Source organism: Panthera onca, chromosome B1 (genome assembly GCF_046562875.1).
Source record: "Panthera onca isolate mPanOnc1 chromosome B1, mPanOnc1 haplotype 2, whole genome shotgun sequence".
In the NCBI taxonomy this organism is placed as follows: Eukaryota; Metazoa; Chordata; class Mammalia; order Carnivora; family Felidae; genus Panthera; species Panthera onca.
Genome location: NC_138342.1, coordinates 55254627 through 55269134, shown reverse-complemented (window position 1 = coordinate 55269134; position 14508 = coordinate 55254627). Strand labels below are relative to the sequence as shown.

General features: G+C 35.2%; 1 protein-coding gene across 1 annotated transcript in view; it reads left to right on the top strand.

The window, feature by feature from the left end:
* LOC132693091 (transmembrane protease serine 11C-like) overlaps positions 1 to 14508 on the top strand; it is a 51923-nt gene that overhangs the window by 10695 nt on the left and 26720 nt on the right. Inside the window, exons 3-5 of the mRNA XM_060655871.3 lie at positions 5176 to 5294; positions 10034 to 10101; positions 13674 to 13837. Coding sequence (XP_060511854.1) covers positions 5176 to 5294; positions 10034 to 10101; positions 13674 to 13837 — 351 coding nt within the window. The remainder of the gene's footprint in view (positions 1 to 5175; positions 5295 to 10033; positions 10102 to 13673; positions 13838 to 14508) is intronic.

Sequence of the window (14508 nt, the reverse complement as noted above, 5' to 3'; positions counted from 1 at the left end):
TGTGTGTGTGTAATCACCATTTGCAATTTATTCTAAAGCAAAATTCTATACTGGCCTAGGCCTAGTAGGCCTAGAAGAACCTACCTATGTGAAAAGGAATATGAATTCTAATATATTTATGATCTCACTCTTAGAGTTAGTCATACATATTTCCAGAAATCATAAACTTTAGTGACTTATAAAAACTTCTAAAAAGGAAAATATTCCTAATTAAGTACCTCTGCATCAAAATAGGTAAGTTTTGTTAACAATGTAAGTTTTCTCAAGTCATAGTAAGCCTGTGGGAACAAGAATAGAACCTCCTGAGACTGTGTTAAGTACTTTGATAGGGCTTATCTTTTTAAAAGTCATTGGTTTTTCACCTTAAGTTCATATACCTGATGCCACAATACCTTGCATGAGCTAAAACATTAAATGAATCAGAATGATCCTTTTTTTTTTTTTTTTTAAATTTTATTTTATTTTTTATTTTTGGGACAGAGAGAGACAGAGCATGAACGGGGGAGGGGCAGAGAGAGAGGGAGACACAGAATCGGAAACAGGCTCCAGGCTCCGAGCCATCAGCCCAGAGCCTGACGCGGGGCTCGAACTCACGGACCGCGAGATCATGACCTGGCTGAAGTCGGACGCTTAACCGACTGCGCCACCCAGGCGCCCCAGAATGATCCTTTTAAGAAAAGGATTTGTCAGTAAATAAACCAAATCTCAATCCGGTGAACCAAATTTTAAACTTTTTATGCAGATGCTCTGGCATGGCATCATATAGAGGCAGCCTTACGATGCTTCTCTTTTGGATGAAGCTTTCAGTACCATATGAATATTTTCTAGTTCACTATGCCAGACTCCAAACCTGAAAGCAATGAGCCATCTCCTCACAAAAACTGTAAAGACAGCTGGAAAAACCAAAGCCCCACACAAATATTCACCCCAGGATACCTATCTTTGTCTGCTTCCCATGACTCTATATAATGATAATGTTGTGTTTTCTGTTTGGTTAACTTTTTAAGAGATAAATAGATAAGAAAAAAGAAAAAAGGCAACTGAAATTACCCAGATTCAATTCAACAAGCATTCATTGGGTGACTACTATGTATTTAATGGCAAATACTAGGCTAGGTGCTATAATGGAGATATAGCAGTAATGGAGGAGAGTTGCTAGAGCATCACACTACTCTTGAGCTAAAAGTGTTCAGCAGGGTCAGCACAATTTTCCAACAAAGGGCCAGAAATTAAATACTTTCCTCCTGATGAGCCATTATAGTCTCTATTACAACTACTTGAGTCTATTGCTATGCTAGAGTAGACAATACATAAATAAATGTAGTGCTTCCCAATAAAACTTTATTCATAAACACTAAAATTTGAATTTCATATAATTTTCACATGTCACAAAATATTATTCTTTTGACTCTCCAACTTTTAAAAAAAGTAAAGACCTTTCTTTGTTCACAGGCTACACAAAACCAGGTAGTAGGCTAGATTTCATAGTTTGCTGACCCCTAATCCAGAGCAATGAATTTTAATCCTGGCTGTACCTTAGAATCACATTAGAAGGAATCTGGCAGACAGCAACTGAACCAAGTGAATGAAGTTAACATCAGCTATAATGGGGCAAATTGATATCAGGTGCCTAATATTTGCCAAAGGACACATAATAACTGCTGTTTTCTTACTGGCCAGAAAAACAGGTAAATTATAATTTAAATCTAATCATAAAAATATCAGTTGTATTCAAATGTCAAGCCATATAAAGTTCCCATTTTCTATAATTTCTAATTGTGTATTTAAGTAAGCTTTCTTTAAGCATTTTGGAGAACATGTCTCTTCTAACTACTCTTCTACAGAAATTTCTCAGTTTTTCTGGGCCACTAATACCATCCTGTTTAGATATGCATTTTCTTAATCCTGGTCCACAAAGAGCTGACAGAGCATGGAGGAGACCTAAACACTATTCTCCTTCTTCACTAATATCCCAGGACCCACCTCATCCCCCATTAGACTCATGGATATCCACACCTTCCCAAGTTGATCTATTGCAAAGGGAACGTTTTCAGTAGTTGCAGGTCAGTAATTCACAGTAGGAATTGCTTAAGGAATATCAGAAGTCTGAATGGAGAAAGGGGAAGTCTACATGGAGAGAGAGCTCTGGGCTATAGGGGAGAAGGAGCTAAACTTGACTGCCATAGGAAGACATGGAAAAAAAAGTAGTTGAGACAAACTTATTAGGCAGGAACACAAGAGGTATAGAAGTAAATGTCTGCATGTTCTAAAACCATGGCCTTGCAGGAGGAAAAGTAGACATGGGCCCTTACCCAGGAAATAATACTTACTTGAGAACCTTCCATTTCTGTCCTTTCCTCTTCCTTTGCTGTGTTTCTTCCTTCGGTGAGGTTATGTAGAGAAATTACATCGCATCTTGAGAATATTCCTTTAAAGGCTTCGGCACAGACCCTTCACCTGCTACCACCACAGCCAGACAGAAGGGCCTTGAAATACAAGAAAGACCCCTTTTGAGTCCTTTCTCTCAGGAGAGCTTCAGAAGTAATAAGTTCCTACATGGAGTCTCTCCTTGCCTGTCTTCAGGGAACTTCCCTTCCTACAGATGCCCCAAAATTCTCCTACAGCATGGATAATACAGGCTACACTGACCTGCCCCCACCAAATCCAGGTAGAACAGACCCTATTACCTCCCCTTGAACCAAAGGCTGAACTCAACTCTCAGAAATATACTCAGCGGCCCTCATACTTAACCCTGGCCTCACCTTAGGATCACCTGGAAAACTTAATTACAACATTGATGCTCCCGCCCAGAATAGATTGTGAGAAAGGGCACAAGTGATGACAATTCCTAAAACTCCACCTGTGATCCTAATTGGAAACCCAGGCTGAGAGCTACTTACCCAAGCCTTGCTTCTCAAGCTTTAATGTGCATAAAAATCACTTGAGTAGATGTTAACCAGACTTACTGTGTGATATAAATATATACGTATATACATAATATATATAATATGTATGTATATATAATATATATAAATATATGTGTATATTTATACTTGTTATACATATATCAAACCATTATGTTGTATGCCTGAAACTAATATAATGTTATATGTCAATTATATCTCAGTTTTTAAAAATCACTGGGAAATTTAAAACATGTTTTAATAAAAATACAAAGAGGTGAATCAGTCAGGATCGAGTCCTCCCTGGAGCCCTAAACCCTAGCTCAGAGTGTGTCCTGATTATTTGAAAAATATGACTCTTCTAGGAAGGAAAAGAACAATGAAAATAACACTTAGAAGAAATTCTAGGTCGTAAATGTCTTTAGTTGCTCAAGGTCTAGGTTACATTTGAAGGAGAGGAGCTTATTTTTTATTATGATAGTCTACTGGTTCTTCTGAATGTCAACAGCAACACCTAGTATACCACTCTACCTTCTAATTAAGGGTTTGGTGTCTTACACGATACCAGAGCTAGATAACGGCTTTCCTCTTTGGCGTTTGAAATTCATTTAGTAGTTTAAGAAGTTAATATAACCTAACATTGCCTCAATACCATAGATTCTCAATCTTGATAGTCTAATAGAAAAATAAAAAGTCATAGAGTATTTATGAATAAAAATATATAACAACAAAAATACTATGGTCTTCAGAATTTTCTTTTCCAGCTTTATTGAGATATAGTTGATACATAACATTGTGTAGCTGAAGGTGTACAATGAATTAATTTGATACACCATATTGAGTTGAAATGATTACCACCATAACATATATTATTTCAGACATTTCATTGTTACTGTATAGAAACACAACTGCTTAATGTATGTTGATTTTCTATCTTGCAAATTTCCAGAACTCGATTAGTTCTAGTAATTTTTTTTGGAATCTATAGGATTTTCTATATCACATCATCTGCAAATAATGACAGTTTTACCTTTTCCTTTCCAATCTGGATGCCTTTTATTTCTTTCTCTTGCCCATTTGCTATAGCTATAAATACTAGTACTATGTTGAATAAGAGTGAAGACAGTGGGCATCCTTGCCTCATTCCTGACCTTATAGGAAAAGCTTTTAACCTTTCTCCATTAGATATGATGTTGGCTATGATTTGTCATATATAGTTTTACTATGTTGAGGTATGTTTCTTCTAGAATCTATGTGTTGAATGTTTTTACGTCATGAAAGATGTTGTACTATATTCTATCAAATTATTTTTCCTCATCTATTGAGATTATCATGATTTTTATTTTTCTTCTGTTAGTGCATTTATCACATTTATTGATTTGTGTATATTAAACCATCTTAGCATCCCAAGAATAATTTTCATTTGGTAATGGTGTATGATCTTCTCAATGTGTTGTTAAATTCAGTATTTTGTTGAGGATATTTGCACCTATATTCATCAGGGATGTTAGTCTGTAGTTTTCTTTTCTTGTAGTGTCCTCACCTGGCTTTAGTGTCAAAGTAATGTTGGCTTCATAAAATGAGTTTGGAAGTATTCCCTCTTCTTCAATTTTTAAATAGTTTGAGCCCTCTCTCTTTCTCTCTCTTCTCATTGTGCCCTCCTAGTTTATGGAATGGAGAGGTACAAAAGGACCTGAGAAAAGCTGAAAGAAAAAATTTAATTTATACTGTATTTGATGTATTAAAATAGTAGAGTCCAGTTTAACACTCAACTCAGCTTTACTTTTCTATAGTTTTAAGTTTGATTTCTTTCTTCTATTTACTTAATTTGCAGTGCTTACAAGTCATGTTTCATTTTACTTTCTCTTTTATTCATTTTGACTTTCTAGGTGCTTCACAAATGATATAAACCTAGGCCTCTGCTGATTTTCCTAAATTGTGATATGTGAAGAGCACAAAAACTAAGATAATTACCTATGCCTTAATATCATTTCTCATAGTAACATATTTATCTTCAGAGGATCCAAACTTGAAAGCTGGCACATTAAAATTTTACATTAAAAATTCTGAATAAATCTTTGGATATAGTTATAGAGCTAGATTATGTTAATAAACATTGCTCTGTCAAAGTTATTTTAACAATCACTAGGAATCAAAACTATTTAAATGTTGAGTTACCTGCAATTTAATCAGAATATTATATTTCACATGATTCTCTTAAGAATGAAAAGTAGTTACACAATGTGTAACTTTTCTTTTCTCTCCTTTCCAGCAAAGACACCTTTCTACTATCATATCAGCTTTAAAGTCAATAATATTGACTATGACAGCAAGTTTGAAAAACCATATTCACAAGAATATATGGACCTAAATAAAAAGATAGTATCTTTGGTAAGTTGAAATTTTTTTCTGTGCATTGCCCTTTTAAAGGTTATGTTCCTAGAAGTGCCAGAATCCTAATAATAACCTTCCAACTTGGAAATGATTGATAATTTCATACTATTTCTTACTACTATCTTAGTTCTAGATTAATATAGTCCTTTCAGAAAGTCAGTCAGAAAACATGTACAGGAAAAAAAAATGTAATAGGGACATATTTAGAGAACACTAAGAAATGCCTGACACATGAGAGGCAGTCAATGAGTATTTCTAATGTATTAAAAAATGAATAAAATATATCCTACCTCCAAGATACCTGAACAAATACATGTTGTTTCTGATCCTTAACTAAGAAGTGCTTCAAGGAAGAATGGCCAGTGTAGAAGAGAACATATAGCCCAAAATAAAGATCATCTTGTATCTCCTCAATGTGGTAAAAAATTTTAAATGTCTACTTAAGAGTGTGCTTTAAGTTAACCTTTAGCTGACTAAAAACCTAATGAAAAGTCTTGACTACTCCTTGGACATAGATACACTCTCATTAGCTCAAGTAATTCTATCAAACAAACCAAATCCTGCCAAAAGCAGTGGTGGCATCATTCGCCTCCCATTTCTTTGAGTGCATTCTTGACAGGACATCTTCGATCTGACTGAAGCTTGCATTCTTTCCGTAACATCCCACTACCTTCAAGTTTCTAATAAATTCAGTCTTTAAAAGTCTTTGTATGCCTTTACCATTATACTAAGAGTTAGTATATAAAAAATGGAGAAAGAAAATTCCCACTTCTCCTGTAGCTTTATGATAAAAAGGAAATAACAAAGGGGCAACATAATACAATGGTTAATAGACGTTGGACGCAGAGTCCTTGTTCAATTCTAAGTTTACCCATTTACCAGCTACATAAACTTAAACAAATCACTTAATCTCTTCACATCTCAGTTTCTTCAAGTAAAAATAATATGACAAATACCTACATCATAGGATTGTTGTAGGCGTCATATAAGATGAAACACATCATCATCTTAGCAAAAGTCCTATTATTCTGTAAGCCCTTAAAAAAAGATAACCTAAAAACATACCTAAAGCAGAGCATCATTAATATTCTTAATAAATTATAAACATAACAAAGTTAATATATAACTTCAAAATAATTCAAAATATACCCAAACTAATAAAATCACTTTTCTTCTATAAATTTAGATCAAATCATTCAAATCAATTAAACTATGTTTATCTCAAAATGAATATTCTAAAATTGTTAGTTTTTATCAATTATCATATCATGTTGGTCAATCAACCACCAATCGTGACACCTTGCTTCAGAGTCCTTTAGCAATCCTCATTCTCGGTTTTTAACTCATTTGTATTTTTTTAATGTTTATTTATTTTTGAGAGAGAGAGAGAGAAAGACAGAGTGTGAGTGGGGGAGGGGCAGAGAGAGAGGGAGACACAGAATCTGAAGCAGGCCCAGGCTCCAAGCTGTCAGCACACAGCCTGACATGGGTCTTGAACCCAGGAACCATGAGATCATGACCTGAGATGAAGTCAGATGCTTAACCAACTGAGCCACCCAGGAACCCCACCCAACTCACCTGTATCAAAACAGTCACCAGGGGCGCCTGGGTGGCTCAGTCAGTTGAGCTTCTGACTCATGGTTTCTGCTCAGGTCATGACCTCACAGTTAATGAAATCAAGCCCGCATCCAGCTCTGTGCTGACAGAGCAGAGCCTGCTTGGAATTCTCTCTCTCTCCCTCTCTTTCTGCCCTTCCCTCTTTCTCTGCTCACTTTTCTTCTCTCAAAATAAATAAATAAACGTTATTTAAAAAATAAGTAAGTAAATAAATAAATAAAACAATCACTAGATAGTTCTCATACTTTTTCCTCTACATGTGTTAAAGTGCCTGCTTTTACTTACACGCCTTTCTGTTTTCGCTTAATACAATGATGCTCTGTGTATTAAATTATTACTGTACACAGCATTCATAAAAACAATACTGGTGATAAGAGCACAAAATAGAGCTGTGTATCATTCACAAAATCACTTATTAGTCATTATTATAATACCTATCACCTGTTCTTCTTGTGATTTTCATTAAATAATTCTTGTGATGATAGACTCTAAAAAGAAAAAAGAAATTGGATAAAGAAATGCTGCTTTACTATGAATGGTAGTAAAGCATTACCTACAGAAACTAGGCCTCCATAGGGAATATTTTCATGTTTAGATATGTGGTTTTCTAGTGGATAACTCAAGAAAAAATCTCTATGTCATTTCCTATTTTTTGTAGGAGAAAACTAGTGGACAACTCAAAATGAAATCTCTGTCATTTCCTATTTTTTGTGGGCAGCAGATATGATACCCAATTATAGTGAATAGAAATTCTAAACATTAGAGTGAGGCAGTACCTTAACAATAGTAATTAGCCTTATTAACCATCAGTACTGGCCTAAGGACTTTACTCCTTAATTAATTAATTTCATTTCTTTACTCCTCACAACGTTCTCATTTTCTATATGAGGAAACTGAGGCACTAAAACGTTGACTTACTCAGGGTCCCACTAAAAGTATGTTTCCCGCCTTCTTTATGATTTTTCTGTTCTATAATTGAAAAGCATGCAAATATAGAATCTTGAGCAAATTTCAGATTATATCAATTTCATATGGCCAATCAAATGTTCAAAAATGTTTAAACAAACTCTATGTGTTTTTCATATATAATGCATCAGATTATAGACAACCAAAATGATATCTGATATGTGTGAGGTACCAAAATTATCCATACAAAACAGGGCAGTCACGCTCGTACATCAAACCACTTGCCCAAGAGCAGGGGAGCATCTTTGGTCACTACAAACATGGTCCAATGTCAGCTTTATACCTGGTTATCCACAAACTTTTGTTGACCAAGCTCTTTTCAGGGCCTGTTGCAATTCTATTCTTACACAGGGCTCTCAGACTATTCTCTAGGTTCTTCCTTGACCCCTGGAAGAGAAAGTTCCTCATCACTGCCCTGCTTCCAGGGCCCCCATAAAACCCCACTCCACTTGGTCCCAGGAGAGACAGATGTGTTGGAATTAAGAATAGAAGAGAAATGCTGTATTGTTTAGTTACCATCTTGCCAAGATTCCTTCATTGATTATATTTAGAAATAACATCTAAACTCCTTACCATGGCCAACAAGGCTGACTGTAATCTTGCCCCACCTACCTGGACAACCTCAACTTATACCCTCTCCCTTGCTCATTTTACTTAAGTCACCACAATTTTTTCTACCCCTCAAACTTAACAATCTCATTCTTACCTAGGACCATAGCACCTGGTTTTCTCTCTGTCTAAAATAATTGTCTCCCCTTGATTCTCAACTTTTCATCTTTCAGGTCCCACCCAAATGTCACCTGTTCTAAAAGGACTTATTGGATCATTCAAATATTGTCCCCTGAATCACTCTGTAGCATTATTTTATTTTATATTCTTTTTATTACCTAACACTATCTCAAATTATCATATTTATATATTTATTTCTTGGTCTACTTATTATCTGTTTCCTCCACTAAATTTCCAAATATAAATCTAATCTGTTTATAGTTTTATTTCAATAGATATCTATTGAATAGATGAACATATTCCAATGCTTTGTAACAAAAGGAAAGTGTAAACTACATATTTGCGATACTGATATTGAGTCAGTGATATTGAAGGCCTGTCTTTGCCAAAGTTAAAGCCATAGACAGTGAAATTTGTTGTTGGGTGCCCTGTGAAGGTCCTGCTGTGGGAAATCACTCATTAGGTTAAAATCAGGAACAGTTGAGAAAATGATTCTTATATAAAATTTCTGAGAGATTTTTACATATCCTGCTTCAAACCCATCAGTAGCATATACCTGAAAGAGCAGGGAAAATGGTGTGTAGTACAGCCATGAAGGGGGGCCCATAGTTAAAAAGAAAGAAAGAAAAGAAAGAAATATCTCACCTTTGGGGACATTTCTGTTAAGTTTTATGACACTGATGTTCAATAGAAAGCTGAACACGGAAGGCAATCTCTATCAGTTGGTCCTTTGAATTCACCTCTTCAAAATAAATACTGTATTCTTCCTTATCATGCTATTGTTAGGAAACAAATATTCTTGCCTTACCTTACCACATAATTTATTGATTTGAAGACATTTGTGAATAAACCTAGCTAATATAAAGATAATTTTCAAAAAGACATGTTTAGTATACATTTCATCTTTTTCTTTTTCATTTTTTAAAATATAATTTATTGTCAAATTGGTTTCCATACAACAGCCAGTGCTCATCCCAACAAGTGCCCTCCTCAGTGCCCATCACCACTTTCCTCTCTCTCCCACCCCCCCATCAACCCTCAGTTTGTTCTCAGTATTTAAGAGTCTCTTATGGTTTGCCTCCCTCCCTCTAACTTTTTTTCTTCACCCTCTCCCTCCCCCATGGTCTTCTGTTAAGAAGAAGGTGAGAAAGAATGCATCTTTTTCTTAAATGGGTCACAATCTAGGAAAAATTTAATATTATGTATTCAATGATATTAAGGATTTATTAACTATTGGCATGTAGGTAGTAATAAAATAAAACAATTTAGCCATTTAATGGTAGCTGGTAAAGTTGAATGATGTGTACACGGGGTTCATTACATTCTTTTATTTGCTATTGTGTATGTTTGGAGTTCTCCACAATAAAAATTAAAAAAAAATTTTAAAGAAAACATTAGTCTTTATTCATTTTATTTTTTAACAGATAAATGAAACATTTCATGGATCTAAACTGAGAAGACAGTATGTCAAATCTCACGTTGTCCAAGTAAGGTATGTAAAATAGCCCAAGAGGCACAGAGCAGAAAATTCTGTCCTTTACCTTCATGCCTCATACTTAACAGCATATATTTGTTTGGTATAAATTGAAAGGTTGAAATAAATTTTAGTTTGAGGCTTCAAAACTACTAGCATTTTCAAATGTGAAAAAAGGTATTCAAGATCTTTTGGAAAATTATCCAACCAGAACCAAGAATTCCAACTGATTATGAGTCTCAGGCAAAGGCTCAATGTATTTATATTTTATTTGAAGGCACAAGGTCAAAAAGCAAATCTAAAATCAGGAGATGATTTAACAGAAGAAAAGAATGGGTAAGATAAGAGAGCCACATATAGAATATCTGACCTAGGAGGTACAAACTAGTAGATATGAGCCAAATCTAGCTTAGAGTTATGGATTAAATATAAAAGTTGATAACATCCATGAATATGAAATTAAAAGGAGCATAAGTGAAAAACAGGTAGAATTAAAACATAATATATTAGAAATTCTAAAAAATAAAAAAATAAGTAAAAGTTGAGAAATATCATATAAAAGGCATAATTTTCAGAATGTGTTGAAAAATAAAAAGAGATCTGGCATTACAGGGCCTCATCCCCACATGGTAATAATGCACTGAAACTGAGGCCACACACTGGCAATTCCCAACACTCCCACGATGTGTGCATATGTACTTCAACCCTATCAGCTTCACTCCTCTCCTTTACTGGCCCCTCTAGAAATCCAATTCTACAGCTATTGTCTAGCAGCGATGTTTATCTAAATACTGGTGAGGCACAGATAACCTAGGAACAGATAACCTGCAATAGATATGAAAAAATAGTAATTACAAGCACAAATTAAAGAAAGTTAATATGTTTTAGAATCTCCCCTCCCTAAAACTAGAACTTTTTCTGTTTAATTTTCCCAGTTTATTTTTAAATAATCCAGGCTCTTAACCAGTAGCCCCCCAAGACTTTATTGATATTAAATCATTTAACCTGGTAACAACCCTGTATGATATGTACAGATCAGTTTCTTATTTTACAAATAAGAATACTGAAGCAAAGGTAGTTTAAGTGACTTGCCGAGGTCACACATTTAATAAATAATAAAGCTGTAGTTTGAACCAAAGTAGTCATATCTAGATGACTGCATCAACTTTAGCTTTCACTCCTGTTCCATGACAATCCATTCTCCACACAGCAAAGTGAATTTGAAGAGCACAATATCATCCTACTTAATATCCTCTGACAGTCTCTCATAAATTCCAAATTCCTTATACAGTCCACATGATCCTCCCTGATCTGGCCTTGCCTCTCTCTGACCTCACTTCAAAACTCCCATGAAATAAAGGACCATAATGTTTTTAAAGGCTGGGGTGATGGGGTATCTTAGGTCATCTGTGTTTGCTAACTGGTTTTGCCCAAGGAAAAGTAAAGTTCTCGTATTGTCATGACAGGAGGTAGTTTGACCATTTGGAGTAAGTAAAGTGCCTACCAAAGTTAGGCCCCACCTGTCTCACAGAAACTGAGAGATAGAGTCTCTATCTCTTTTGATGGTTACATTTCAGAGATGGCTTTTGCGTCCTTGAGAAAGACATTTCTGGGGCTGTCAAACTGCAAGAGGCTTTTAAAAGGTTTGCCTATAGTTCAAAGAGGCAGAGAAAGAATTTATAACTTTTCTAAAGTAAATGCTCTATAAGGAAAGGGATATTGAGGTCTAGAGTCAGAAAGAAGACTTTAATAAAACTGAGGGAAGTATTAAGTCTCTCTTGCTCAGGGCCTTTGTACTTGATGTTCCTTCTTTCTGGGACATACCTCCCCCATTTCTTCTCATGACTCACTCTTTCTTGTCATTAGGATCTCACCTCAAAGAGGCCTTCCCTGAAGCTGTCTAAAATGTTCTCATCTCTAATCTTCAAGTCATTGCTGTCTCCTTCATAGAACTCATTTTTAAGATTATTTTATTTCTTCATTTTCCTGTTTGTCTGTGTCTCTTAGTAGCATGAGAGAAGGCACCTGTGGTCTTATATGTTCATAGCTGATGTAGCTCTGGTCCCTAGAACTCGGCCTGATATATTGCTTGGACAATATACATTCATTGAGTGAATGAATGAATGAATGAACTGAAACTTCAGGAATGGAAAGGAAAATACTGTGGCAAAGAATTAAAAGCATTTGTCATATAAAACTAAAGATTATTTTATGGGTCAAGCGAAGGTAAGATCAAAATAACTTTTAGTTCATGTTTTTGGTAGAAAAGAGGATCTTATGACTCTTGATGATGTCAGATTAAGAATCCATATGTCTATATTTAGTTTAGTTTTAGATTGTTATTTGACCCAGGAGAAAAGTTCAGGGTGACATCCACGGTTGGACAAAATCTTTAAAATAAACAAAGCAATATAATATGTCCTTGTCTATTCCATGAGAAATAAAGGGTTCATCTCTACAAATCACAGAAGAAATATTAGCACTGCACAGGCATAATAGCAAAAGAACTGAGAATACTTAATAAATTAACATTCAACTACTAAATGCTTAATACTGTACAAAAGGAAATGGAAAGAATACATGTATAGTGCTCAAAGGAAGAGTGTCTGGTAAAACATAAAGTAGAAAGGGGTGATATAGAAGTTAGCAAATCTATTATCTAGAATTATCCTGCAAAAATACTATTGAAATAATAAAGCTTTATAATTACTCAGAAAACCTTGGATCTTAGCCATGGTTCCTGTTTTGTTCATGGATATTATGAAGGTTTGCAAGTGGATGTTTTCAAGATCTCTCTTGAGTCACATACTTTGAGGTTGTTGTGGATTTTCAAATATACGAATGTAGACAAATGCCTGGGAAGAGGGGAGGAGGTAGACAAACAGAGAATAGAGCAGAATAGACATCCCATCAAGTCAGTAATAATACCCCCCTTTTAAAACTTCTGATTTATACATTTACATCTTCAAGTCAGAATTACAAATAAAACAAATCCAGTCTAATGTGTTTGCTCAGTCACAATTTCCAACAGACGACAGGAACGGGCCCACCCTTGCAAGTTGTGCCTCCACCAAAAACCAAACAAACAAACAAAAAGCACTCAAGATAATAAATGATTCTCTCATCTCACCTGTTATGTTTCATTTTGTTATTTGCTATCAGCCTTACGTAGCATGTCCATGGTGGATTTTTGATACAAAGACATATTTATATTAATAAGTATATTTTGCACAGCACTGAGATTTACAAAATACCTCCGTGTACATTACTTTATATGGTGTGTACAATAGCCCAGGAAATACTATTATCCCCATTACAGAGATGAAGAAATTTGTAAGTACAGAGAATGCGAACAGCTTGCTGTAGTCAGGGAATTGGCAGATGGTGAATCTAGAATACAAACTCAGTTCCCTGACTCTAAATCATACTCTCTTTACAGTTCACCATGTCCACAAAGTGCCATTTCCACTCCCTTGAGAGTGCAATAGCTGCCAGGAGCTCTATTTAACAAAATTATAAAATGACTCCTCTAAGAATGATCGAGGCTCAGTAATAAAAGCGTAATTTATTTGTCTCTTTCTGTTCTACAGCCGAGCCCAAGGGAAAGTGATAATACATGCTGTGCTGAAGTTTAAGTCCTGTTTTAAAAATAATGCAGCAAAATTTTGGGATAGAATTGAAACCATTTTATATCAGAAGCTAAAGGGAAAACCTGGGTCTTTATGTATAGATTCTTCTTCATTTAAATTTTCAGGTAAGCCTTTTTATGTATGGTATAGAATGATTTTCATCTTTTAATTTTAATATTGCGTTCTGTTATAAATATGAAAACACTTCCCTCCTTAAACGTAATTTCATATGCAATGATTATTGCTTTCAACCACTGTTAAAGTAATCAGGGTCCATGTCAATCAATTTCTTGATATAGTATCATTCTTGTATTCTTGGAATTAAACCTTACTTGATGACAGAGTTTAAAAAAAAAAGTAGGGCCTCAAATAACATTTCCTTAGAAAACAAGGCAGCCTTAAACTCTTAATAGCTTGTTCTGTGGGTCATGATTTCTCCCTCAGTTCCTTTGGATATCTCAAGAATCTAGACTCCTGGGGCGCCTGGGTGGCGCAGTCAGTTGGGCATCCGACTCCAGCTCAGGTCATGATTTCACGGTTCGTGAGTTTGAGCCCTGCGTCGGGCTCTGTGCTGATATCTCAGAGCCTGGAGCCTGCTTTGGATTCTGTGTCTCCCTCTCTCTCTGCCCCTCCCCCGCTCACACTATGTCTCTCTTTCTCTCTCTCTCTCTCAAAAATAAAGATTAAAAAAAATTTTTTGAAAAAAGAATCTAGACTCCTACATTACAGAAATGAGTTTGAATCTCTTTAACATCAAACCTACTTCCTGATGGGCCTTTAATGGGCTTTGTCTCTC